This window comes from Pseudochaenichthys georgianus, unplaced genomic scaffold, assembly GCF_902827115.2.
Source record: "Pseudochaenichthys georgianus unplaced genomic scaffold, fPseGeo1.2 scaffold_1767_arrow_ctg1, whole genome shotgun sequence".
NCBI classification, from domain to species: Eukaryota; Metazoa; Chordata; class Actinopteri; order Perciformes; family Channichthyidae; genus Pseudochaenichthys; species Pseudochaenichthys georgianus.
Window position 1 is genome coordinate 1 of NW_027262543.1, and position 27,702 is coordinate 27,702.

General features: G+C 47.4%; 1 protein-coding gene across 1 annotated transcript; it reads left to right on the plus strand.

Annotated features, from left to right (window-relative positions):
• Positions 1-184: 184 nt before the first annotated feature.
• Positions 185-27,457, plus strand: LOC117441523 (dnaJ homolog subfamily B member 6-like). The gene is given in 9 exon segments (XM_071202227.1): positions 185-291; positions 10,227-10,295; positions 17,296-17,405; positions 18,021-18,101; positions 18,256-18,360; positions 26,213-26,278; positions 26,281-26,337; positions 26,409-26,607; positions 26,753-27,457. Coding segments are annotated over 8 exon segments (789 nt in total). The 5' UTR covers positions 185-291; positions 10,227-10,230; the 3' UTR covers positions 26,859-27,457.
• Positions 27,458-27,702: the final 245 nt, after the last annotated feature.

Here is a 27,702-nt window from a genome sequence, read left to right on the forward strand (position 1 = left end):
GGAAAAAATAATGTTAGAAGTAAGATAAAATTAACCGAAAAAAGGACTGGAAAAATCAAGTAAGTTTTGGTTCAACTTCTTTTAAAACGATTAAATAACTAGCCATTTATTAATTAAAATCTCCTCACACCTGGTTGGTTGAACTCTCCCACCAGATCTAGCTGCTACTCTCGCGAGATCTGGCCACCCCACCAACAGCCACCAGCGGGAACAGCTTCTCACTCAGGCGAAGAGACAGCAGGAGAAAGGGACGAAAGGGAGGCGGTTTGAGACGAGATTTCTCTAAAACAGGTGAGCATTTCTCCTCCAAACTTCACAGGTGTGTTTGGGTACATGTCAATAGAGATGTTATTCATTAAAACACCGATGGAGGTGCTTTTGTATCGTCTTACACTCGATTACTTGTGGGGATGCTGTGTGTCGCAACCTGATGTCCTCGGAAATCATCGGTTATCTCCGGCTATCATCGGTTATCATGAATTACAATTTATATTTATATATTCTTTTTAATTAAATATGTAGTTTTTTATTTTGTTGACAGACCAGACTTCAATTTCCGTTAATGTAATTATTATTATTATTATTATTATTATTATTATTATTATTATTATAAAGTCATCCACAAACAACATGGCTTCCAAGAAAAATATCGATTTCATTTTTATTTTTCATTAATTTAAGGGCTTTAAAATTAGGTAAATCGAACATTTTTGGGAAAAGCCAATCATGTACATCCAGCCATTAAGCCTCATAAAGCATACAATCAATAAAAAATGTACAAAATACACACTTATTAGTTTAAAATAATATTTGACTGCTTATATGTTAGCTAGCTATCATAACCGAACATTTGGTAAGTTAGCATCGGTTAGCTACAATGCTAGCTTTAGGAGACCCTTCGTTAGTTGTTGGTTTTATGGTTATTATAAGAACATATGTCAACCATAAAGTGGAAAATGTGAGATCTATTTCCTTTCCCCAGCCAAGATGGATACGAGACTACCACAGCAATATTAAAGTATTTTTAGGGATGTTTTCACTTGTTATGTAACGTTTTTAGCCATCATTATTAATGTCCTCATGCTATCTGTCAAACATTCTGCTTCTAGAAAGTGCAGTTTCGGTTTTCCTCACTTTAGGCAAGTCTGTTTTCACTAACAAGACCAGTTTAATAATCAGTTTTAACACCAACAACATCCTCCACTGGATTAAAAAACCACAACATCTTAATTTCATGGTGTGAAATGTGTATAAAGACAATTCACAATGCTGAAAGAACAGATCTTATAATTGATTAATCAAATGGCTCCAGGTGACCCACATTTTGAACATGGGTTCCCTGTGAAACCCCCTGTTTGGAAATGGCTATAAATCACTTTAGGTACACCTTGTTAGCGTGTTAAGCTGTCTCCTGTGTCTCCGTTCGGTCTGCCGTGTTTCCGTTCCTCTTGTCTTGTTAACGTGAGATTTGTAGTGGTGTTGGAGAGTTTCTAAAACACTGTCGGACCTTCTGGCTTTGCTGAAAGCTTGTTAAATCTCCTCATATATATGGAGGCTGGGTTTGCATTCATTTCAGAGATCTAGTTTGTAATCTTAGCCGATTTCCTGATGTTCTTAAATAGAAAGGAAAGTAAGACTTCAGAGAATAACCATGTTGTTGGCTTCCAATACTTATCTATATCCTATTACATTGATTAAGACCAGGTCTAGTCAGAAATACATTTTCATTATGTAATTGTTTATTATCCCCTAAGTAATATAACCACTTAATATACAAGCTGCCTACAATAGAACCACATTAAAAATCAATTAACCAATTTAGATGGCTTGCTGCTGGATAGCTCTGTGATATGAAACCACACATTTCCTTTTAATGGTATAATGATAATATTTACTGAAAGGAATCGTGTTAAAACCAACAGAAGTCTGTCAACACAGGGCTGACTTCAACAAGAATACAAATAAATATGAAAAATAGAAAAAAGGATGTAATTTATAATAAATACAATTCAATTAAAAGCCACATTTAAAAAGGTTGTGGGTCGTAATAATAAATAGACGCTTAGTTATATGATTAAATTATAATTAAAAGGACAGTAGCAGAAGACCTGAGGGCTCATATTTTAATAGCAAATCTTCTAAATAGCTACGATCAAGAGGATCAATCAACGTTTATTTCCGGGTTCTTACGGTCATTGAAAACCTGGAGAAGTCATGGAAATGTAACTAAAGTTGCATCAAATGTAATTTATATTTTATCTAATGGCCGAAATAGTGATACTATAATGATAATAAATACTCATCGTATCGTAATGAAACGTGAACTGGCTTTTAACTGACGAGGTGTTTTGCTGGTGAGAGATTTTAGTAGAAGCTCGTGAGCCTATTTGATTTGTTTTAGACGGGCTCCACATGTTTCATGCAGACCTCTGTCCTCAGACCTCTGTCCTCAGACCCTCTGTCCTCAGACCCTCTGTCCTCAGACCCTCTGTCCTTAGACCCTCTGTCCTCAGACCCTCTGTCCTCAGACCCTCTGTCCTCAGACCCTCTGTCCTTAGACCCTCTGTCCTCAGACCCTCTGTCCTCAGACCCTCTGTCCTCAGACCCTCTGTCCTCAGACCCTCTGTCCTCAGACCCTCTGTCCTCAGACCCTCAGTCCCTCTGTCCTCAGACCCTCTGTCCTCAGACCCTCTGTCCTCAGACCCTCTGTCCTTAGACCCTCTGTCCTCAGACCTCTGTCCTTAGACCCTCTGTTCTTAGACCCTCTGTCCTCAGACCCTCTGTCCTCAGACCCTCTGTCCTCAGACCTCTGTCCTTAGACCCTCTGTTCTTAGACCCTCTGTCCTCAGACCTCTGTCCTCAGACCCTCTGTCCTCAGACCCTCTGTCCTCAGACCCTCTGTCCTCAGACCCTCTGTCCTTAGACCCTCTGTCCTCAGACCCTCTGTCCTCAGACCCTCTGTTCTTAGACCCTCTGTCCTCAGACCCTCTGTCCTTAGACCCTCTGTCCTTAGAACCTCTGTCCTCAGACCCTCCGTCCTCAGACCCTCTGTCCTTAGACCCTCTGTCCTTAGAACCTCTGTCCTTAGAACCTCTGTCCTCAGACCCTCTGTCCTCAGACCCTCTGTCCTTAGAACCTCTGTCCTCAGACCCTCTGTCCTTAGAACCTCTGTCCTCAGACCCTCCGTCCTCAGACCCTCTGTCCTCAGACCCTCTGTCCTTAGAACCTCTGTCCTCAGACCCTCTGTCCTTAGAACCTCTGTCCTCAGACCCTCCGTCCTCAGACCCTCTGTCCTCAGACCCTCCGTCCTCAGACCCTCTGTCCTTAGACCCTCCGTCCTCAGACCCTCTGTCCTCAGACCCTCTGTCCTCAGACCCTCTGTTCTTAGACCCTCTGTTCTTAGACCCTCTGTCCTCAGACCTCTGTCCTTAGACCCTCTGTCCTCAGACCTCTGTCCTTAGACCCTCTGTTCTTAGACCCTCTGTCCTTAGACCCTCTGTCCTCAGACCCTCTGTCCTCAGACCCTCTGTCCTTAGACCCTCTGTCCTCAGACCTCTGTCCTCAGACCCTCTGTCCTTAGACCCTCTGTTCTTAGACCCTCTGTCCTCAGACCCTCTGTCCTCAGACCCTCTGTCCTCAGACCCTCTGTCCTTAGAACCTCTGTCCTCAGACCCTCCGTCCTCAGACCCTCTGTCCTTAGACCCTCTGTCCTCAGACCCTCTGTCCTCAGACCCTCCGTCCTCAGACCCTCTGTCCTTAGACCCTCTGTCCTCAGACCCTCTGTCCTCAGACCCTCTGTCCTTAGAACCTCTGTCCTCAGACCCTCTGTCCTTAGAACCTCTGTCCTCAGACCTTCTGTCCTTAGACCCTCTGTCCTTAGACCCTCTGTCCTCAGACCCTCTGTCCTCAGACCCTCTGTCCTCAGACCTCTGTCCTCAGACCTCTGTCCTCAGACCTCTGTCCTCAGACCCTCTGTCTTCAGACCCTCTGTCCTTAGACCCTCTGTTCTTAGACCCTCTGTCCTCAGACCCTCTGTCCTCAGACCCTCTGTCCTCAGACCTCTGTCCTCAGACCTCTGTCCTCAGACCTCTGTCCTCAGACCCTCTGTCCTTAGACCCTCTGTTCTTAGACCCTCTGTCCTCAGAACCTCTGTCCTCAGACCCTCTGTCCTTAGAACCTCTGTCCTCAGACCTTCTGTCCTCAGACCCTCTGTCCTTAGACCCTCTGTCCTCAGACCTCTGTCCTTAGACCCTCTGTCCTTAGACCCTCTGTCCTCAGACCCTCTGTCCTTAGACCCTCTGTTCTTAGACCCTCTGTCCTCAGACCCTCTGTCCTCAGACCCTCTGTCCTCAGACCTCTGTCCTCAGACCTCAGACCTCTGTCCTCAGACCCTCTGTCCTTAGACCCTCTGTTCTTAGACCCTCTGTCCTTAGAACCTCTGTCCTCAGACCCTCTGTCCTTAGAACCTCTGTCCTCAGACCTTCTGTCCTCAGACCCTCTGTCCTTAGACCCTCTGTCCTCAGACCTCTGTCCTTAGACCCTCTGTCCTTAGACCCTCTGTTCTTAGACCCTCTGTCCTCAGACCCTCTGTCCTCAGACCTCTGTCCTTAGACCCTCTGTCCTCAGACCCTCTGTCCTCAGACCTCTGTCCTCAGACCTCTGTCCTCAGACCTCTGTCCTTAGACCCTCTGTCCTCAGACCCTCTGTCCTCAGACCTCAGACCTCTGTCCTCAGACCCTCTGTCCTCAGACCCTCTGTCCCTCTGTCCTTAGACCCTCTGTTCTTAGACCCTCTGTCCTCAGACCCTCTGTCCTCAGACCCTCTGTCCTCAGACCCTCTGTCCTCAGACCCTCTGTCCTCAGACCCTCTGTCCTCAGACCCTCAGTCCCTCTGTCCTTAGACCCTCTGTTCTTAGACCCTCTGTCCTCAGACCCTCTGTCCTCAGACCCTCTGTCCTCAGACCCTCTGTCCTTAGAACCTCTGTCCTCAGACCTTCTGTCCTCAGACCCTCTGTCCTCAGGCCCTCTGTCCTCAGACCCTCTGTCCTCAGAACCTCTGTCCTCAGACCCTCTGTCCTCAGGCCCTCTGTCCTCAGGCCCTCTGTCCTCAGAACCTCTGTCCTCAGACCCTCTGTCCTCAGAACCTCTGTCCTCAGACCCTCAGGGAGAGCAGCAGAGGAGGGACCCCTCTCCCAGGACGGACAGACGTGCAGTAGATGCCGTGTAGGGCTGCTCAATTAATCATATTTTAATCGCAATTACGATTATGGCTTGCAACGATTACGAAAACAACGTAATCAAAATAAAACGATTATTTTTTAATTATTATTATTACTTTCATTTTATTTTTTTAAGTACATTTATTAATTGTTTTGGTTCTTCAGTTGAGTTAAACTTAAAGTTCACGGTAATCAACTGTTAAAAATAAACTGTTCACATTTTTTTTCTCCAATAAATGGATGTTTTCAAAGTCGATGAATAATCGCTTTTAATAATCGCAATTACAATTATTGACCCAAATAATCAAGATTATGATTTTTGCCATAATCGAGCAGCCCTACTGCCGCGTGTAAACCGCTGCAGTCAGCATGTCGTTGTGTCCCTTCGATGCTTCGCCCCAAAGTGCTCCTGGGGGGGTCGCCCACGGTACTGAGTGTGAGTCACACATGCTTTCAGTCATCGCCCTCATCAACTCAAGCTTTGATGTGCAGTCAAACCTTGCATGGCTCTACTCCTGTACAACATCTCCTCGAAGTGTCCCTTATACTCCAACTGCGCCTTATATTATATATCTCTTTGATTAGCTCTTTCAGACTTCCCTCAAGTCTCTCCCCTCATCACCTAGCGAGTAATACAGAGAGCTCTCTCTTCACTGACGGACAGTATACTTCCAACAGCCTTTTTTCAGCCAATAGGAATATATGTTCTAATAACTTTTAAATTCTTTTTTATCATGTTTCATCACCACTGTAAAGCGTCTTTGAGCACCTGGAAATACAATGTATTATTATTATTATTATCCTTTCTTGAGTGACTGAGGCCAGTGTGTTTGAACCCTGTCGAGACAAGATTTCAAGGCCCAAACTAGGGATGCCAGCGATTATTCGATTATTCGCTACAGTCTCCATAATCGAATATTATTTTTAAAAATCGATTTTATTTGTATATTTTATGTTTTTTGTTTTTTTTCTGGCTTAGTTTCAACCAAAATATATATAAATATATATATGCTAGTAATAGTATTAATAATTGTAAATGGGGGTCGGTCGGTCGGTCGAATAATCTATTATTATTCGCCAGGGCTGCCGAATAATCGATTTTGATCATGGTCAGTTTCTGGCAACCCTAGCCCAAACATTTTGAAATATTTAGAGTAATATGTATTTTTATAGCGCTTTTCTCGAACCCAAACGCTTTACCTTTGGGGAAGGGTAGACAAACAAGGACAGGCAATAAAACAACAACAAACAAGAGGGGGGGGGGGGGGGCTTATGGATATACAGAGTTGAAGAGGTGGGTTTTGAGGCGGGACAGGGACAGGGTGAGGGACTCAGACTCACGCAGGTCTTGGGGGAGGGAGTTCATGTAATGTAATATAATAATACATTTACACCACAGGTAGACCAAATGCATGTGTACGAGCTTTCCACACAAACACAAGACGCGCACAGGTAGCCAGCGCAGAGATCTAAAGCATCTGGTCTCCTTTAGAACTCGTAAAAAGAGTCTCAATTCCTCGTAAATGAACCAAACGACCTCAGCCGACAAACACGAAGCAGAACAAGGTCATCTGCCCTCTTTCCTTTCCTTGCTCCCTCTTATCTTTACCTTGAAATCCAAGAGATATTTTGAGCTTTTGTTCCAACCAGCTGTTCAATTACCGTCATAACAGAACAAGAAGGTCCTTGCGGATTAAGCCCATTTCATACACAAAGGCAATTCAAGGTGCTTCACATGAGCATCTGCACACGGGCAACACGAAGGAGAAGAAGGCCGACCGCACGAGACATCGAAGCCGGTTTTTATGCTGGGTTTAGCACCATGACAGAGGCCTCTTTATACACACACACTTCAATGGGAAGGTCCCTATGTGCTGAGATGTGTGTGAGGAGGCCTTGGTTCACTTCAATATCCTTTCTGACTTCCACGAGTTTGTTTCAGGAGGATTTTAAAACCTCTTCCTCTCCGTCTCATTACCTTTTATAGCCAGCACCTCTTCTTCAGGGAAGCATGATGGGATCGACTGATCAGTTTACTCACGCTGCAGGAGCTCAAATCCGTCAGATCTGGGTTCGCTGCGTAACGCGGTGTCCCACGACATGACGCCGCCGCCGCTGCTGCACCCTTTTTGGGGAACGCAGAGATTGTCACCAAGCGGGAAATAGTCGTTTGTCATGTCTCAAAGCTGCAGTGTTGTGTGTTGAACGCAACACCACAAAAAAGAGACAGATTTTCTATACTTCCACTTCAAAGTATGTGTGGCTTCAGGCCCACTCGGAGGGCAATGGGAACAAAGGGACTCTTGTGCATCAGTGGGAAACACTTCAGCGCAGCTAATGATGCTAAAGAAGCTAACTTCAATATTCAAACAGGGGCGAAGAGTTTATATTATTTAGTTATGAGTTGCTGTCCGGACCTGGTGGCAGGGCACCTGGTGGCAGGGCACCTGGTGGCAGGGCACCTGGTGGCAGGGCACCTGGTGGCAGGGGACCTGGTGGCAGGGGACCTGGTGGCAGGGCACCTGGTGGCAGGGCACCTGGTGGCAGGGGACCTGGTGGCAGGGCACCTGGTGGCAGGGCACCTGGTGGCAGGGCACCTGGTGGCAGGGCACCTGGCGGCAGGGCACCTGGCGGCAGGGCACCTGGCGGCAGGGCACCTGGCGGCAGGGCACCTGGCGGCAGGGCACCCGGCGGCAGGGCACCTGGCGGCAGGGCACCCGGCGGCAGGGCACCTGGCGGCAGGGCACCCGGCGGCAGGGCACCTGGCGGCAGGGCACCCGGCGGCAGGGGACCCGGGGGCCCGGCGGCAGGGGGCCTGGTGGCAGGGCACCTGGTGGCAGGGCGCCTGGTGGCAGGGCACCTGGTGGCAGGGCACCCGGCGGCAGGGGACCCGGCGGCAGGGGACCCGGGGGCCCGGCGGCAGGGGACCTGGCGGCAGGGGACCTGGTGGCAGGGGACCTGGCGGCAGGGGACCTGGTGGCAGGGCACCTGGCGGCAGGGGACCTGGCGGCAGGGCACCCGGCGGCAGGGGACCCGGCGGCAGGGGGCCCGGCGGCAGGGGGCCCGGCGGCAGGGGACCTGGCGGCAGGGGGCCTGGCGGCAGGGCAGTGGGGCAGTAATGGCTGGATTCAGGAAGATAAACGTGGGACAAACTGGATTACAAAACCCAGACATTTGCTTCCCGTGTGCCTCCTTTGAAAAACATCATCACAGACGACTCTGTCAGCAGCTCGTTGCAAGAACGTCAGTATTTAGATGCGGTCTGTGTCTGGACGGGCAGCAGGAAGTAGGACATTCTTCCTGCTGATAAGATGGGAATCAGTTAATGGGGAATTCAACAGTTACTGTGGGATTCAAGCGTCCGAAGAGGGAGCTTGGTGCCAATGTTTGAACCGGGGCGCTCGTACTGGCACTGCCTTATGCCAACACACACACACACACAGACACACACACACACACACACACACACACACACACACACACACACACACACACACACACACACACACACACACACACACACACACACACACACACACACACACACACAGACACCAGACACACAGACAGAGACACACACACACACACACACACACACACACACACACACACACACACACACACACACACACACACACACACAGACACCAGACACACACACACACACACACACAGACAGAGACACACACACACACACACACACACACACACACACCCTGACTGCAAAGGCCACAGGGTATTAATAGCAGACAGCCAGGACACGGTGGACTCCCTGCGTAAGTAGATCTCACGGTTTGTTCATCGTTTGTTTGCGGTAGCTGAGATATCTCCCGGTGATTGACGGGGTGTGTTATTGGCACTTCCTCTTTGCGTTAGTGTTGCTGCTCATATACGTTTCCGCTGCTCCTGGAAAAACAAATACGGGTCTAAACGTTGGGTTTTTTGTTAGCGTTGAGGCGTGGTAAGGAACCTGGAACGTCTCCTTTTTAATTATGCAACTTTGGGTTTGACTTCCCGGCTTTACTCGATTTGTTCCGTCTGACGTCTGTTATCCAACGATGTGTTTTATATCCTGGCATTAATAATAATAATTCCTTACATTTATTAAAGCGCTTTTCCAGTGCTCAAAGCGCATTATCTGTTATACGAGTGCAGATTTGATGTCTTATGTGCCAGAGTAGCATTATCTATTAATAGAAAAGGGGCGTCGTGTCGTCTTAGGTCGAGATAACCCAATAAGAAACCACAATTTCCCCTTTTCTCCAAGTCACTACGACCTCACCACATCGATGACCTGCGTGTCACTTTCACCCGGGAGGGAAACAGACTCAGTTCCTCTCTTTCATACGGAGCGTGATACCCAGGGGCTGATCTGCTCGCACAGGCGGTGACATTCATCTTGTGCTTTTAAATCCCACCCACAGCAGAACACATGGCACTGGGAAAGTGTTAACCTTTCATTAAAGAAACTGGTTTCAAATACCGCGGATAAGGCACCCGAAGGCATATCGTAAAGGTAAGTTTCGTCTCCCTGCGTGAGAGTGTGTTCTGTTGACATCTCTATAGATCTAGGTCTGTTGCAGCAGCTGTTCTAATATTCCTAAATCAGAGGTTTCGAGCGCTTTGTCGATCTGTTCATGCAATATTGCTAAAAATACGTCGCTGACAAGATGCCCTGAATATCTTCTGATCTGTTTTCATCAGACCTGTTCCGTCTTGTGTTTGAGAAGCTTCATAACTTCGACATCAGGGCATGAATAAAGACCTGCGGGGCTTTTATAGCTATATCCACAATTCCAAACGCATTTTCTGTGTGACCGCCTCAGGCTAAGGGACGATCACCTGCTTATTATGTAATTGTTCTGGTATTAGCTTAGCTGTCCCCCCCCCCCCTGCAACCCCTTCCACTAATGCACCCCTCGGGCCTGGAAGGGAGGTCTCTTTTCGCCACGCTCGGTTATCTCGTCAAACATGTCCTAACAGAACGTATCTTTATCTCCACATACAGAGCCATGCTGGAGTACTACCAGATGCTAGGAGTCCAGAAAAATGCTTCGCAAGACGACATCAAAAAGGCGTAAGTGTGTCTTATTTCCTCCCCGGTGTTATGGGTAAATTATATCCCCCTCTGGCTGTGTAAACTGACAGGAGGAGAGGCAGAGCAGAGAGGCTGCAATGCAGAAAGTTTCCACTCTTCTTCCTGTAACCTTGCTTTGAAATACCTTCCCTTATACTCACCACCACGTTCACTCTCAGGTGTCTCTGTGGGCTTTAAAGAGTCCTCTCCTGCTGATGTTCAGGTGTATATCAGTATGTAGTGTCTCTACTTTAAAGAGTCCTCTCCTCTGATGTTCAGGTGTATATCAGTATGTAGTGTCTCTACTTTAAAGAGTCCTCTCCTGCTGATGTTCAGGTGTATATCAGTATGTAGTGTCTCTACTTTAAAGAGTCCTCTCCTGCTGATGTTCAGGTGCATATCAGTATGTAGTGTCTCTACTTTAAAGAGTCCTCTCCTGCTGATGTTCAGGTGTATATCAGTATGTAGTGTCTCTACTTTAAAGAGTCCTCTCCTGCTGATGTTCAGGTGTATATCAGTATGTAGTGTCTCTACTTTAAAGAGTCCTCTCCTGCTGATGTTCAGGTGTATATCAGTATGTAGTGTCTCTACTTTAAAGAGTCCTCTCCTGTTGATGTTCAGGTGTATATCAGTACGTAGTGTCTCTACTTTAAAGAGTCCTCTCCTGCTGATGTTCAGGTGTATATCAGTATGTAGTGTCTCTACTTTAAAGAGTCCTCTCCTGCTGATGTTCAGGTGTATATCAGTATGTAGTGTAGTGTCTCTACTTTAAAGAGTCCTCTCCTGCTGATGTTCAGGTGTATATCAGTATGTAGTGTAGTGTCTCTACTTTAAAGAGTCCTCTCCTGTTGATGTTCAGGTGTATATCAGTAAGTAGAGTCTCTACTTTAAAGAGTCCTCTCCTGCTGATGTTCAGGTGTATATCAGTGTGTAGTGTCTCTACTTTAAAGAGTCCTCTCCTGCTGATGTTCAGGTGTATATCAGTATGTAGTGTCTCTACTTTAAAGAGTCCTCTCCTGCTGATGTTCAGGTGTATATCAGTATGTAGTGTAGTGTCTCTACTTTAAAGAGTCCTCTCCTGCTGATGTTCAGGTGTATATCAGTAAGTAGAGTCTCTACTTTAAAGAGTCCTCTCCTGCTGATGTTCAGGTGTATATCAGTATGTAGTGTCTCTACTTTAAAGAGTCCTCTCCTGCTGATGTTCAGGTGTATATCAGTATGTAGTGTCTCTACTTTAAAGAGTCCTCTCCTGCTGATGTTCAGGTGTATATCAGTATGTAGCGTCTCTACTTTAAAGAGTCCTCTCCTGCTGATGTTCAGGTGTATATCAGTATGTAGTGTCTCTACTTTACAGAGTCCTCTCCTGCTGATGTTCAGGTGTATATCAGTATGTAGTGTCTCTACTTTAAAGAGTCCTCTCCTGCTGATGTTCAGGTGTATATCAGTATGTAGTGTCTCTACTTTAAAGAGTCCTCTCCTGCTGATGTTCAGGTGTATATCAGTATGTAGTGTCTCTACTTTAAAGAGTCCTCTCCTGCTGATGTTCAGGTGTATATCAGTATGTAGTGTCTCTACTTTAAAGAGTCCTCTCCTGCTGATGTTCAGGTGTATATCAGTATGTAGTGTCTCTACTTTAAAGAGTCCTCTCCTGCTGATGTTCAGGTGTATATCAGTATGTAGTGTAGTGTCTCTACTTTAAAGAGTCCTCTCCTGTTGATGTTCAGGTGTATATCAGTAAGTAGAGTCTCTACTTTAAAGAGTCCTCTCCTGCTGATGTTCAGGTGTATATCAGTGTGTAGTGTCTCTACTTTAAAGAGTCCTCTCCTGCTGATGTTCAGGTGTATATCAGTATGTAGTGTCTCTACTTTAAAGAGTCCTCTCCTGCTGATGTTCAGGTGTATATCAGTATGTAGTGTAGTGTCTCTACTTTAAAGAGTCCTCTCCTGCTGATGTTCAGGTGTATATCAGTAAGTAGAGTCTCTACTTTAAAGAGTCCTCTCCTGCTGATGTTCAGGTGTATATCAGTATGTAGTGTCTCTACTTTAAAGAGTCCTCTCCTGCTGATGTTCAGGTGTATATCAGTATGTAGTGTCTCTACTTTAAAGAGTCCTCTCCTGCTGATGTTCAGGTGTATATCAGTATGTAGCGTCTCTACTTTAAAGAGTCCTCTCCTGCTGATGTTCAGGTGTATATCAGTATGTAGTGTCTCTACTTTAAAGAGTCCTCTCCTGCTGATGTTCAGGTGTATATCAGTATGTAGTGTCTCTACTTTAAAGAGTCCTCTCCTGCTGATGTTCAGGTGTATATCAGTATGTAGCGTCTCTACTTTAAAGAGTCCTCTCCTGCTGATGTTCAGGTGTATATCAGTATGTAGTGTCTCTACTTTAAAGAGTCCTCTCCTGCTGATGTTCAGGTGTATATCAGTATGTAGTGTCTCTACTTTAAAGAGTCCTCTCCTGCTGATGTTCAGGTGTATATCAGTATGTAGTGTCTCTACTTTAAAGAGTCCTCTCCTGCTGATGTTCAGGTGTATATCAGTATGTAGTGTCTCTACTTTAAAGAGTCCTCTCCTGCTGATGTTCAGGTGTATATCAGTATGTAGTGTCTCTACTTTAAAGAGTCCTCTCCTGCTGATGTTCAGATGTATATCAGTATGTAGTGTAGTGTCTCCTGTCAAAGACATTTTGACAGGAGAGATTTAGTTTTGCCGGTATTCAACATATTTTACCAGTCATAGTCGGGTAATTATTTGCACTCTAAGAAGAGTCCTTCACAGACATGGCGTCAAAAAGGAGTAATGTGTGGAAATATTTCGACCAGGTTAGCTGTCGGCCTATAGCTGTGATCACCAGTTCAATACATTTGATAAATTCCACTTGGTTTCTACACTTATTTGAACATGTATTTATTTATTTCCAAAAGTTATTGAAAAAAAAAAATCGGCATTTCGGTTAACCGTTTTTTGGGGGGGTCAAATATTCGAATAAAGATTTGCTTTCAAATTCCCGTTCTGGACGTCATCAGGATATGTCCTCTTATATAATGGCTTCTGCGGCTTTGACTGCTTTCTCACGACGGAGACAGCATTGTTGAACCCATTAGCCGGGCTTTAAACAGTCCCATGACGTCACAAATCACAACAAAGACGAGCATCACAAAGACTAGTCACGATGGATCCGACTGTAAGGCGAGGAATTGTTCACGGTGTCACTCTCAGTTTGTGTTCTTGTCCGCATCACGGCCGTGTCGCTGCCGCCGGCTTAGAAGCAAAAACAGCTGATGCAGCGTAAGCGAGGTCAGGCTGTCTCTGTTCTTTCTGCTTGGATGAGGGAAAGGAGTGTGTGTGTGTGTGTGTGTGTGTGTGTGTGTGTGTGTGTGTGTGTGTGTGTGTGTGTGTGTGTGTGTGTGTGTGTGTGTGTGTGTGGTGTGTGTGTGTGTGTGTGTGTGTGTGTGTGTGTGTGTGTGTGTGTGTGTGTGTGTGTGTGTGTGTGTGTGTGTGTGTGGTGTGTGTGTGTGTGTGTGTGTGATGTGTGTGTGTGTGTGTGTGTGTGTGTGTGTGTGTGTGTGTGTTTATAAAACCGTCCACACACCTGTATTTTCGGTGGCATACTCAGATGTAGGGAAGTCCCGATCACCTTTTTTTGCTTCCGATCATTTGATTTTGACAATCTGATCGATACCGATGTTCCCCGATCCGATCTTTATGCAATGCGTTAAGAGAAAAAAAGGTAACAGATAACGGCTGGTCATCCAACGCGATGCATTCAGCTATCTAGGCTGTTATTGTTTGGCCTTTTCACTGTTCTGGGGCAGTTTCTCTTTCCTTTTGAAAGTCTCTGAAAGTGTCGGTTGTTTCCGTGCCGTTCCCTGATTGGCCGCTGTGTACTCGCCGTGTTGTTGTTGGTGTTTGCTTCTCAGGTAGCGTATTAGATTGGTCGTGTTGAACGTAGCTCTGTTCTTTCCACCACGCGGAACCTCCACCTTGCAAACATTGCATCTGGCTGTTACACTGCCTTCGCTTTCAATTTCATAATACTTCCAAACTCCTGACATGTGCTCTGTCCCGACTCCCGAGTCACCAGCTGGACGTAGCCTCTCGTTAGCTTGCTGCTGCTATTAGACACTGCGCCCTCTCTGTTGCTTTGAGAGGAATAAGCAGGTCTGAACACAAGCCCAAAGAAAGCAACACGTACATGATGTTGAGTCATTTTAAACCAAAAGGCCTCAGGATGACTTCAAGACGTGAACATGGTCATTTTTGTTTTGTAACATTAAATAAAATAATACAAATATTTTATAAAAGAAATCGGGACATCTCTACTCATATGTGTTCATAGTATATAAAAATGCCAATAACGGTGTATAATATATTCTTATTTATCTGTATTGTGTCCGTCTGTCTGATCTATAGTTTAATATTAATACTGTCTATAGTGTCAATACTGTCAGATGTGTGTATATATATATATATATATATATTAGTGCTGTCAAAATTATCGCGTTAACGGCGGTAATTAATTTTTTTAATTAATTGCGTTAAAATATTTAACGCATTTAACGCATGTGCAGAATGGCCCGCCCCATACGTGCCACCAGTGGCAGCGCCAGGGTATGGCTGGGTAGGCTGCACCCATACCAAGAAGTGGCTTAGCCCCACCATGAGACATGATGTTAAAGTAAGCAAAATAAAGTCTGCCAACTCGCGGAGTAAATTGCACAGACAGCAGTTAGTAAGACTGATTTCAGTAGCCACGGTTCTGTAAACTTTTGTCACGTAGTGATCGTCTTCTCAAGAGAACATCTTTGATAATGTCTTCTGGCCAATCAGAATCAAGATAACGGCGTGGTGTTGTTGCAGGAAGTCCCGACGGAGAATACTTTTGCTGTAGTACAGGTAACACATAACTGGTACGCAGGTTATGTGCGTAATCTGAAATGCGTACTGTCACTTGTGTCACAAAGCGCATTTAGTACCGACGTACTTGTGAAGCTTTTCCAGAAGGCGGTTAGATCCCCGGACGACAGAGTCGGTCTCCGTGTGCACAGACAGGCTGCTGTTAACGTCGGTCTGTACAACGGCACTGAGCCAACCGGCTGCGGAGGGAGACTCCCCCCCCTCACTGGAGAGCTGCGCTAAAACAGCTGATCACAACGTGCACACTCTGTGGTCACGAAGTACTCCACCAGCCCCCCCCCCCCCCGACTTTCCTGAAGTACTCCACTAGCCCCCCCCCCCCCCCCTCTGTCGACTTTCCTGAAGTACTCCACTAGCCCCCCCCCTCTGTCGACTTTCCTGAAGTACTCCACTAGCCCCCCCCCCCCCCCCCTCTGTCGACTTTCCTGAAGTACTCCACTAGCCCCCCCCCCCCTCTGACGACTTTCCCTGAAGTACTCCACTAGCCCCCCCCCCCCCCCCCCTCTGTCGACTTTCCTGAAGTACTTCCACTAGCCCCCCCCCCCCCCCCCCTCCGTCGACTTTCCTGAAGTACTCCACTAGCCCCCCCCCCCCCCCCCCTCCGTCGACTTTCCTGAAGTAACTCCACTAGCCCCCCCCCCCCCCCCCCTCTGTCGACTTTCCTGAAGTACTCCACTAGCCCCCCCCCCCTCTGTCGACTTTCCTGAAGTACTCCACTAGCCCCCCCCCCCCCTCTGTCGACTTTCCTGAAGTACTCCACTAGCCCCCCCCCCCCCCCCCCTCTGTCGACTTTCCTGAAGTACTCCACTAGCCCCCCCCCCCCTCCGTCGACTTTCCTGAAGTACTCCACTAGCCCCCCCCCCCTCTGTCGACTTTCCTGAAGTACTCCACTAGCCCCCCCCCCCCCCTCTGTCGACTTTCCTGAAGTACTCCCCTAGCCCCCCCCCCCTCTGTCGACTTTCCTGAGTACTCCACTAGCCCCCCCCCCCCCTCCGTCGACTTTCCTGAAGTACTCCACTAGCCCCCCCCCCCCCCCCCTCTGTCGACTTTCCTGAAGTACTCCACTAGCCCCCCCCCCCCCCTCTGTCGACTTTCCTGAAGTACTCCACTAGCCCCCCCCCCCCCCTCTGTCGACTTTCCTGAAGTACCTCCACTAGCCCCCCCCCCCCCCTCTGTCGACTTTCCTGAAGTACTCCACTAGCCCCCCCCCCCTCCGTCGACTTTCCTGAAGTACTCCACTAGCCCCCCCCCCCCCCCCCCCCTCTGTCGACTTTCCTGAAGTACTCCACTAGCCCCCCCCCCCCTCCGTCGACTTTCCTGAAGTACTCCACTAGCCCCCCCCCTCTGTCGACTTTCCTGAAGTACTCCACTAGCCCCCCGCCCCCCGCCCCTCCGTCGACTTTCCTGAAGTACTCCACTAGCCCCCCCCCCCTCCGTCGACTTTCCTGAAGTACTCCACTAGCCCCCCCCCCCCCCCCCCCTCTGTCGACTTTCCTGAAGTACTCTCACTAGCCCCCCCCCCCCTCCGTCGACTTTCCTGAAGTACTCCACTAGCCCCCCCCCCTCTGTCGACTTTCCTGAAGTACTCCACTAGCCCCCCGCCCCCCCCCCCTCCGTCGACTTTCCTGAAGTACTCCACTAGCCCCCCCCCTCTGTCGACTTTCCTGAAGTACTCCCCGTTGAAAGAAATCAACACGTAATGAACTAAGACCCCACGGTTTGATGATTGATAGGTGTGTGGGCTCTTTCTTTTTGACACACAGAACAATGTTACAATAAACATAGATACTGTGTTAAATGGATATATCCGCCTTCTTTCCTTTATCTTTCCATTCCCAACAATATACATGAAGAAATGGCATATTTTGGACATAGTTCGAATGGTGATTAATCTGATTAATTAATTTTTAAGCTGTGATTAATCTGATTAAAAATTGTAATCGTTTGACAGCCCTAATATATATATATATATATATATATATATATTATTCGATGCTTACTGCATTTCATTGTCGCAGTACTTGAATCTAATCTGCATGGCACACATTGGATTTTTCTATATTTTAATGTTTTTTTGTGTCTCAGTTACAGAAAATCTGCGTTGAAGTGGCATCCGGACAAGAACCCCGACAACAAGGACGAAGCGGAGAAAAGGTTCAAAGAGATTTCAGAGGCGTATGAAGTGCTCTCAGACGGTGAGGCTTTGGCATGCTGACGTGTGAATATATGACAGGGGCTTTTTACAACAACATTAAAGACTGGATGACTACTCTTTTCTTTTATTCGTCTTTATTGGAAGTCCTTTAGACTGTTGACTTGTGTAGACAGAATGGCCAAATCAACATGTAAACAACAGCAAAGACTTTTCTATGTATCCTTTAGTAGCGGTTGCTTAAACTCAAAATAATCCATCAATACATTCACAAGTTATCAGTCATCAATTGTTAAATAATCCCTATCTTTTTTTAAAGAAATTTAATGTCAGAATTTCGTCTTTAGTCTCTGACTTCTGACTTTTTTCCTCCGAATTCAAATATTTTCCCTCAGAATTCTGACTTTTTTTCCCAGTATTCCTTATGTTTTATTCATAATTCCAGTTTTTTTGCTCATAAAGCCTTTTCCCCTCAGATTTAAAAGTTTCGTCTTAGACTTCTGATTTTCTTCTTCTCAGAATTCTGACTTTAATCTCAGATCTCCCCCCAAAGAATGCACATATGGCCCTTAATCCTTTTCCATACAGTTGTGATTATAACCATTTCTTTTTTTCTGTTGTCTCTATCTAACCTAAAGTCCTTCTCTTCCCTCAACAGAAGACAAGAGGAATACTTACGACAGATACGGCAAAGAAGGCCTTTCAGCAGGAGGAAGAGGAGGAGGACAAGGAGAAGGAGGTGAAGACACTTTCAAAATGACTAAATATTCACACAGATCTGCAGTCAATTCTAATATTAAAATCACCGTGCATTTGTATTTTCTTCTGATGCCAGCATTCAGAAACCTGGCCGTGATTTTTCACTTTAAACGTCTTGTGTTTTTTTTTTACAGGAGGTCATTATAGTCACTTTGGCGGCAGCGGCTTCACATTCCGAAATCCCGACGACGTTTTCAGGGAATTCTTCGGCGGCAGTGATCCGTTTGCGACCTTTTTTGGTGAGTCCCTTTCTCTTTAAATCTGGCGAGGCACTAACGGTACTTCATGTTTCTTTAACGAGTAGGAAGAGTCCTAGAGAGGGTCAAAGATAAACACAGGTGAGCTGAGAAGGCTAATATGGATTCAGATACCTGGCAGTGGAACAAGTCTTTAAAGTTGGAGCCTCTTTTACCCAAAATGTAAATTGTGTTGAGGATCATAAATTAAAATCCAGCAATAGCATCAATATTATTCTGAAATATGCATAATTTAAATACTGTTAAGTATATTTTGATGCTCATACTGCCTTACTTATACTTAAGTAAAGGAGTGCTTCTTCCACTACTGCTTATATCCTTATTTAATGCAAAAAAATACTCATATATTCTTTCAATCGTGAAAATAATTAACCTAACGTGAACGTTTTCCTTCTCTTTTTACGGCTATTTGTATCTGAGTTTTCCCAGAAATGTGCAGCATTTTTGCTTTTTTTAAAAGACATTATCATGCTGCCTGAAGGACTCTTTAAAGTAGAGACAAACAAATCCAGAACCTTTGAAATATGATATTGAAAAAAGACCAAGAATAATATAAACTGTACCATGTGTCCTTTTGTGTCCTTCTCCATTTGTGGTTTGTCTTGTCTCCCCCCGGCTGATATATCACTAAATCCACTGTTTAAATTGTTCCCTATATTGCCCCTATGCCCCTGTAAGGTGTCCTTGGGTGTTATGAAAGGCGGCCCCCCTACATAAATGTATTATTATTATTATTATTATTAAGAAGAACAACTTGGTGTGGTGTAGGAGCAGGTGGGGAGAGATGGGGCTTCAAGGTTCAAGGTTATTTGTTTTAAATGTGTCTTGGAGATAAGGACCAGCTGCACACAATAAAATACAGTATACCACAAAACCAATAAGACACACGGTGACACATGGCACACCAACAATCAATCATCGTCCAGCCTCAGCGTTGGTATTCTTTCACAACCATGTTATGGGTTTATTAGACTGAGCAAACATAAACACATGTGGGGAACATAGTGCTCATGGAACATGAAGATTTAATGAAGATTTAATAAATACATAGTAGTTGGCGATGTATGCTCCTAGTGATAGCGATTCGCCATTAAACATCCGTAGGCTGCACAAAAGTCCGGCATAGTCAGGTACTTCTGCAAACACAAAGCCAGCAAATTCCTGTATCATAATGCAAGATGTTTTTAACAAGCCAAACCACTTGGAAGAAATCATGTGTAACTTAAGTTGTGTTGAAAAGAAAGAGCAGTTCTGCCTCTCCCACTGGTGGAAAGTTGCTGGGTCAACTTCGTAATACTAGGTCTCACTCACAGCCAGCTAATAAATACAACCACATACACAAAGAAAAGCTGCAATTTCAACATGTCCAAGCATCCTGTATCATAGCCATGCTAATACTGTTTATAATAAACCAAACCGTTTGTAAATCAGTCAAGATTTCAGCGAGTTAAGAGTATTTTTGTGCAGATCACTCACCTGACAACAGCTACCATAACGCGAATCAGAGTAACTGTTGACTGTGGCAAGATGGCGGCCGGTCAGCCACGCTGGAAAATCCCCCATGAGCCATCTAGTGTTTATATATATCTATGGTCCCAGCAGCTTCTACTGAAGCCAGTCCCCAACTCCGGGGACTTCCGGCCGGGGACTTTGGGCGGCAGTGTACACCGTGAAGTGGTTTGCGGCCTGCCAGTAAACCCAAAGCAGAAGAAGAAGTAGTGACGTCAGCGGCTTCATTTGCCTAATCCTCCCCCAGGGACTCATTCCGGTGTGAACGCGATCTGTACTTAGTTCATGAGAACTAAAGAGTTCTCATGAACCTTTGTGGGAAAAGTACCGCGGTGTGAAAGCGCCTCTTGACCTGTCTCAGAATTCCCACATTTTTCTCACAATTTTCAACTTTTTTTCTCAAAAAGACATTTGGAATCTGTCTCTCTGTTGTCTCTATCTCATCTGAAGTCCTGCTCTTTCCCTCGACAGAAGACAAAACTTTATTGTGGATGTGTGTGTGCACGAGTTTTCTGTTTGCTATGATTGTGTTTATTCTGCGTGTGTGTGTGTGTGTTGTGATGGTGTTGCGTACGTGTTATGTATTTGTGTGGGGGTGTGTGTGTATGTTTTGTGTGTGTGTGTTTGTGTTGTGTGTGTGGGTGTGTGATCTGCCCTGCTTGACCGGCTGATTGGAGGCATGTGCAGGAGCTCTAAATATGGAGTTCAGACGCAGGCGGAGGATGGATTTAAAATGTCGACATCACTCAACTGGAATGCTTTCAAAAATAGCTTCCGTATTCAAACAAAAGCAGATGTAATAATGCTGTGTGTGTGTGTGTGTGTGTGTGTGTGTGTGTGTGTGTGTGTGTGTGTGTGTGTGTGTGTGTGTGGTGTGTGTGTGTGTGTGTGTGTGTGTGTGTGTGTGTGTGTGTAGTGTGTGTGTGTGTGTGTGTGTATTGTGTGTGTGTGTGTGTGTGTGTGTGTGTGTGTAGGTGTGTGTGTGTGTGTGTGTGTGTGTGTGTGTGTGTGTCACCAGAAGCTTTAAAATCTGAATCGGAGATCAATCTTTTAAATCCGATTGTGTTCACGTATTGTCGTTGTATTTGTTACCATGGATACGCGGTGTTGCTGTTTACTTTCTTCAGTAAACAAGGCCCTGCTTCTTCTTTTTTAAACAGCTGAATGACGACGAGGCTGTCTGCACCGATCTATCAGGATCTATTTCCACCGGGGACATCCTTTTTATTACGCTTAATATTCACGACACAGGATACGTCCGGGTTAATTCCCGCTCTATATTTAGGGCTTTTCCTCGGATCGGAGCTATATATAAAAAGCGTTTGGGTTTGACCTTTCTTAGCATGGCTGCCGCAGAAAAGAGAAAGTTGTTCAGACGTGTTTTTCAATTCCCCTTCAGCCTCGGAGAGAGCAGCAGCTGGTGTCGTGGATCTGTCACTCAGAGAGTTTATTATCTGCCAAGCACACACTCGTTCAGACACCAGGAAGCGAGAAGGACATTCGAACGGTTAAAACACACGCAATGACCTCTAGGAAGATCTTGTAGTCAGGGCAATACGGAGCACAGTTTTACAAACCCAACCAATCAACCAAAAAGCCAAAGAATTAATACAAATAAATACATAATAATACATACCAGTTACATAAACATTTGTTAAGGATACTAATGCAAAAGTCACAAACACAAGAATATAATAGACACAATGTAATTAATTAAATACAAATTAAATAAAATACAAATAAAAATAAGGATGAAATAAAAAGACGGACCTCCGAGCACTACAGAGCCCAGTGGCTGGCATAGCAGTCACACATATAACATCTCTAAAACATACTGCTGGAGTTCAGTCAGTCCATTCCTTCATGCACATGCGTACTATAGGAGAGGTCAAGACGTTGGTAGTGAGCATCAGGCAAAGGCAGTTGCATGTGTGTCCCAGGGTGTCTGTAATGGTGTCCCTGAAGGAGTGGGAGGGAGATGTTAGGGCAAAGGATGTATGGGCTTTGGGGATCTTTAGCAGGATGTGGTGTAGCTGAGCGGGGTGTTGTGCGTGGGGGGTGAGTGGAGTTCAGTAATTGTGTGAGGTAGAAGGGCAGGTGGAAGCAGGCCTCAGCTACAGCAGGGCAGTGGACGCAGGCCCTCAGCTACAGCAGGGCAGGTGGAAGCAGCCTCAGCTACTGCAGGGCAGTGGAAGCAGGCCTCATCTACAGCAGGGCAGGTGGAAGCAGGCCTCAGCTACAGCAGAGCAGTGGAAGCAGGCCTCAGCTACTGCAAGGGCAGGTGGAAGCAGGCCCTCAGCTACAGCAGAGCAGGGCAGGTGGAAAGCAGGCCTCAGCTACAGCAGAGCAGATCAGGTGAACCAGCCTCACTACAGCAGAGCATGTGGAAGCAGGCCTCAGCTACAGCAGAGCAGGTGGAAGCAAGCCTCAGCTACAGCAGGGCAGGTGGAAGCAGGCCTCAGCTACAGCAGGGCAGGTGAAGCAGGCCTCAGCTACAGAATGGCAGGTGGAAGCAGGCCTCAGCTACAGCAGAGCAGGTGGAAGCAGGCCCTCAGCTACAGCAGAGCAGGTGGAAGCAGGCCTCAGCTACAGCAGGGCAGGTAGAAGCAGGCCCTCAGCTACAGCAGGTATGTGGAAAGCAGGCCTCAGCTACAGCAGAGCAGGTGGAAGCGGCCTCAGCTACAGCAGGGCAGGTGGAAGCAGGCCTCAGCTACTGCAGGGCAGGTGGAAGCAGCCTCAGCTACAGCAGAGCAAGTGAGCGGCCTCAGCTACAGCAGAGCACGTGGAAGCAGCCTCAGCTACAGGCAGAGCAGGTGGAAGCAGGCCTCAGCTACTGCAGGGCAGGTGGAAGCAGCCTCAGCTACAGCAGAGCAGGTGGAAGCAGGCCTCAGCTACAGCAGAGCAGGTGGAAGCAGGCCTCAGCTACTGCGGGCAGGTGGAAGCAGGCCTCAGCTACAGCAGAGCAGGGCAGGTGGAAGCAGGCCTCAGCTACAGCAGAGCAGATCAGGTGGAACCAGGCCTCAGCTACAGCAGAGCAGGTGGAAGCAGGCCTCAGCTACAGCAGAGCAGGTGGAAGCAAGCCTCAGCTACAGCAGGGCAGGTGGAAGCAGGCCTCAGCTACAGCAGGGCAGGTGGAAGCAGGCCTCAGCTACAGCAGGCAGGTGGAAGCAGGCCTCAGCTACAGCAGAGCAGGTGGAAGCAGGCTACAGCAGAGCAGGTGGGAAGCAGGCCTCAGCTACAGCAGAGCAGGTGGAAGCAGGCTTCAGCTACAGCAGAGCAGGTGGAAGCAGGCCTCAGCTACAGCAGAGTAGGGCAGGTGGAAGCAGGCCTCAGCTATAGCAGGGCAGGGCAGGTGGAAGCAGGCCTCAGCTACAGCAGAGCAGGGCAGGTGGAAGCAGGCCTCAGCTACAGCAGGGCAGGTGGAAGCAGGCCTCAGCTACAGCAAAGCAGGTGGAAGCAGGCCTCAGCTACAGCAGAGCAGGTGGAAGCAGGCCTCAGCTACAGCAGAGCAGGTGGAAGCAGGCCTCAGCTACAGCAGAGCAGGTGGAAGCAGGCCTCAGCTACAGCAGAGCAGGTGGAAGCAGGCCTCAGCTACAGCAGATCAGGTGGAAGCAGGCCTCAGCTACAGCAGGGCAGGTGGAAGCAGGCCTCAGCTACAGCAGAGCAGGTGGAAGCAGGCCTCAGCTACAGCAGGGCAGGTGAAGCAGGCCTCAGCTACAGCAGAGCAGGGCAGGTGGAAGCAGGCCTCAGCTACAGCAGAGCAGGTGGAAGCAGGCCTCAGCTACAGCAGAGCAGGGCAGGTGGAAGCAGGCCTCAGTTACAGCAGGGCAGGTGGAAGCAGGCCTCAGCTACAGCAGGGCAGGTGGAAGCAGGCCTCACCTACAGCAGGGCAGGGCAGGTGGAAGCAGGCCTCAGCTACAGCAGGGCAGGTGGAAGCAGGCCTCAGCTACAGCAGAGCAGGGCAGGTGGAAGCAGGCCTCAGCCACAGCAGAGCAGGTGGAAGCAGGCCTCAGCTACAGCAGAGCAGAGCAGGTGGAAGCAGGCCTCAGCTACAGCAGAGCAGGGCAGGTGGAAGCAGGCCTCAGCTACAGCAGAGCAGGGCAGGTGGAAGCAGGCCTCAGCTACAGCAGGGCAGGTGGAAGCAGGCCTCACTACAGCAGGGCAGGGCAGGTGGAAGCAGGCCTCAGCTACAGCAGGGCAGGGCAGGTGGAAGCAGGCCTCACCTACAGCAGGGCAGGGCAGGTGGAAGCAGGCCTCACCTACAGCAGGGCAAGGGCAGGTGGAAGCAGGCCTCACCTACAGCAGGGCAGGCAGGTGGAAGCAGGCCTCAGCTACAGCAGAGCAGGTGGAAGCAGGCCTCAGCTACAGCAGAGCAAGTGGAAGCAGGCCTCAGCTACAGCAGAGCAGGGCAGGTGGAAGCAGGCCTCAGCAATATTCCGTCTCCTCTGCAGGCAAATGGGCAGTAATGCAGGTACAGCAGGAAATGGTGCCAGAGAGCAATTAGCAGAACGTCCGCAGGGTTTTATCAGGACAGTTTAGGGTTAAGATTGTTCCAGAAATGAAATCTTCGGCTCTTACATCCACCATAGCTCCTTTTTAAATGATAATCAATAGTTGTTTAATATTAAAATGCATCAATGAACTGTGTTTTTAAAAGAAAGGCAGTGGTGGAAGAAGTTCTTAGATATTAGATATCAGCTTTTTACTCTCGCAAGGATCCTGGAGGGGGCCTGGGAGTACGCTGATCCGGTCGACATGTGTTTTGTGGACTTGGAGAAGGCGTATGACCGAGTTCCCAGGGAGGTGCTGTGGGAGGTGCTGCGGGAGTATGGGGTGAGGGGGTCTCTACTCAGGGCCATCCAATCTCTGTACTCCCAAAGCGAGAGCTGTGTCCGGGTCCTCGGCAGGAAGTCGGACCCATTTCCGGTGAGGGTTGGCCTCCGCCAGGGCTGCGCTTTGTCACCAATCCTGTTTGTAATATACATGGATCGGATTTCGAGGCGTAGTCGTGGGGGAGGGGGTCTGCGGTTCGGTGGACTAAGGATTGCACCACTGCTTTTTGCAGATGATGTGGTTCTGATGGCTTCATCGGTCCGCGACCTTCAGCACTCACTGGATCGGTTCACCACCGAGTGTGAAGCGGCTGGGATGAGGATCAGCACCTCCAAATCTGAGGCCACGGTTCTCAGCAGGAAACCGATGGACTGTCCACTCCAAGTAGGGAATGAGTCCTTACCCCAAGTGAAGGAGTTCAAGTATCTCGGGGTCTTGTTCTCGAGTGAGGGAACAATGGAGCGTGAGATGGGCCGGAGACCCGGAGCAGCGGGAGCGGTACTGCAGTCGCTTTAAGGCAAAGCTCTCTGTCTCCGGGCCGTTCCTCCCCTCACCTACGGTCATGAAGGAATGGGTCAGGACCCAAGAACCAGATCCAAGGATAACAAGCGGCCGAGATGGGTTTCCTCCGCAGGGTGGCTGGCGTCTCCCTTAGAGATAAGGGTGAGAAGTTCGGTCATCAGGGAGGGACTCGGAGTTGAGCCGCTCCTCCTTCGCGTCGAAAGAAGCCAGTTGAGGTGTTCGGCACCTAGTTAGGATGCCACCTGGGCGCCTCCCTAGGAGGTGTTCCAGGCACGTCCAGCTGGGAGGAGACCGAGGGGTAGACCTAGGAACCAGGTGGAGGGATTATATATCTTCTGGCCTGGGTAGCGCCTTGGGACCCCCCAGTCAGAGCTGGTTGATGAGGGGACAGGAACGTTTGGGGCTCTCTGCTGGAACGCGACCCGACCACGGAGACGCGGAGAAGATGGATGGAATGTGGCAATTTCTTTGTTTGTTCTTATGATGTTCAAATCAAAAATAAGTTTGTTAGAAAAATCTCACTGGTCCCCGGCTTGAGCTTCAATATCAGGATCCATGTATTTATGATCCTCTCAAGAATGGAAGTAGTCAAAACAAAAAAAGAGAATTTGATGGTTTTTCTCAAAATTAAGACTTTTTCTCAAAAATCAAGACTTTGTCAGAAATGAGCATGCTTGATGTCTCTCTCCATAATGAGCATGCTTGATGTCTCTCTCCATAATGAGCATGCTTGATGTCTCTCTCCACAGAGGCTGAATCATCATGTTAATCACATAGCTATCATCTGCCTCAAACAGCCCTGATGCTCTTCTCGGTCATCACACATCCTGTCATGTTCACAGCTACAGCTGGTACCATTGATATCACGTTGCTCTCATGGTGGAGGAGGACACTCAGGAGGTTCCTCACTACAGCGAAAGCATAAAAGGACCTCTTAAAACCTGTTATTTACACTCTCTCCCCTCTACAGCTGATGATCCCTTTAATGATAATTTCGGCGGAGGTCACAGTCACCACAGAGGTCAACCCCGGGGTCGGTTTTCGGATTTGGGAGCTTTCCGGCCTTTGGGCCCGGCGTCTCAGGGTTCGATCCAGGTGCGTTCACAAAGATATCTATTTGTCGTGCATCTGTGGTTCCATTTAAATTGACCGTTTTCTGGCTGCAGGTTTTGGCTCATTTGGAAACATGGGCGGAGGATTCGCTTCCTACTCTTCTTCATCTTTCGGAGGCGGCGGAGGAGGCGGCGGCGGCGGGATGATTGGAATGGTTGGAGGAGGAATGGGAGGTGGAGGAGGAGGAGGAAACTTTAAATCCGTGTCGACCTCTACCAAGTTCATCAACGGCAGAAAGATTACTACGAAACGGTACTGAAACATTCCATTTGTCTCTTGGCTTTTATTTTAAACCGTGTTTCACTTCCCAGGTTTAGGACTCATCCCTCCATCATTTCCCAAACTGTTCTTTAAGACCCTCTTCCTCCGCCTCACTTCCTCGTGTCCTTTTTTCCAGGATCGTGGAGAACGGCCAGGAGCGCGTGGAAGTGGTGGAGGACGGTCAGATAAAGTCTGTCACAGTAAATGGTAAGGAGACGCTCCTAAGACTGGATAACAAGTAGAAATGTCCACCATTTGACCGACGGCTGGATCAAAAACTCTCCCGGTGACTCCGTTTCCTTCGGCGTTTCGGTCTCCTGCTTTTTATTCCAGAAGAAATTTTTTCTCATCTTAGTGAAGCTTTAAAGGAGGCGAGAGACATGTTGGCAGTATTTGTATATTTGTATTTATTCCATCGTTAAGGGGGACCATGTGGATACTACAATAATTGAGTTTTTATTTCACAAAGCACAAAGCTTATTTTCCTTTGGGTGGATATCGTGTTTGCTGGAAAACAACATGCTGTACTTTTTAGACTTTCTTTCTTTACCAGTAAGTGAATGATGGAAGCTTCGCCGCCATGTCTTTAACGTCACGGCTGTTTCGTGTTCACGCGTGTGTGTAATGTGAATGACTTCGAGTATTAATAAATTAATACATTTGTTTGTGTATTTGAGAAAACGTGTTTTGTGCATGGGAGGCTGCTTCGTCGTTTTCACTCTTTCCAACACTGCACATTGTTTCCGGACAAACAGGGAATTTTCATTCTTTGTATAAAAACAATAAAAAACCAAAAACTTCACATTTGGTCAATAAACTTCAGGAAAGTGTTCTGCGGTCACCGGGTGTCTGCGTGATGATTTTTGGCTTGATGTATTTTTTGTTATCGTCTAATAACCTCAGGTGTGTGTACGGAGAGGGCCACGAGTAAAACGTTCTTTTTTTAAATCTGAGAAACTTTCTTTTTGGTAATAAGTCAGAATGTTGAGCTTCAAAAAAAAGTATTATTTATTTTATTTTTTCTCCAAACTTTTTTTTCATGAAAGTCAGAATTCTCGGATTAGAAGAAAAAATAGTTTCTCAGAA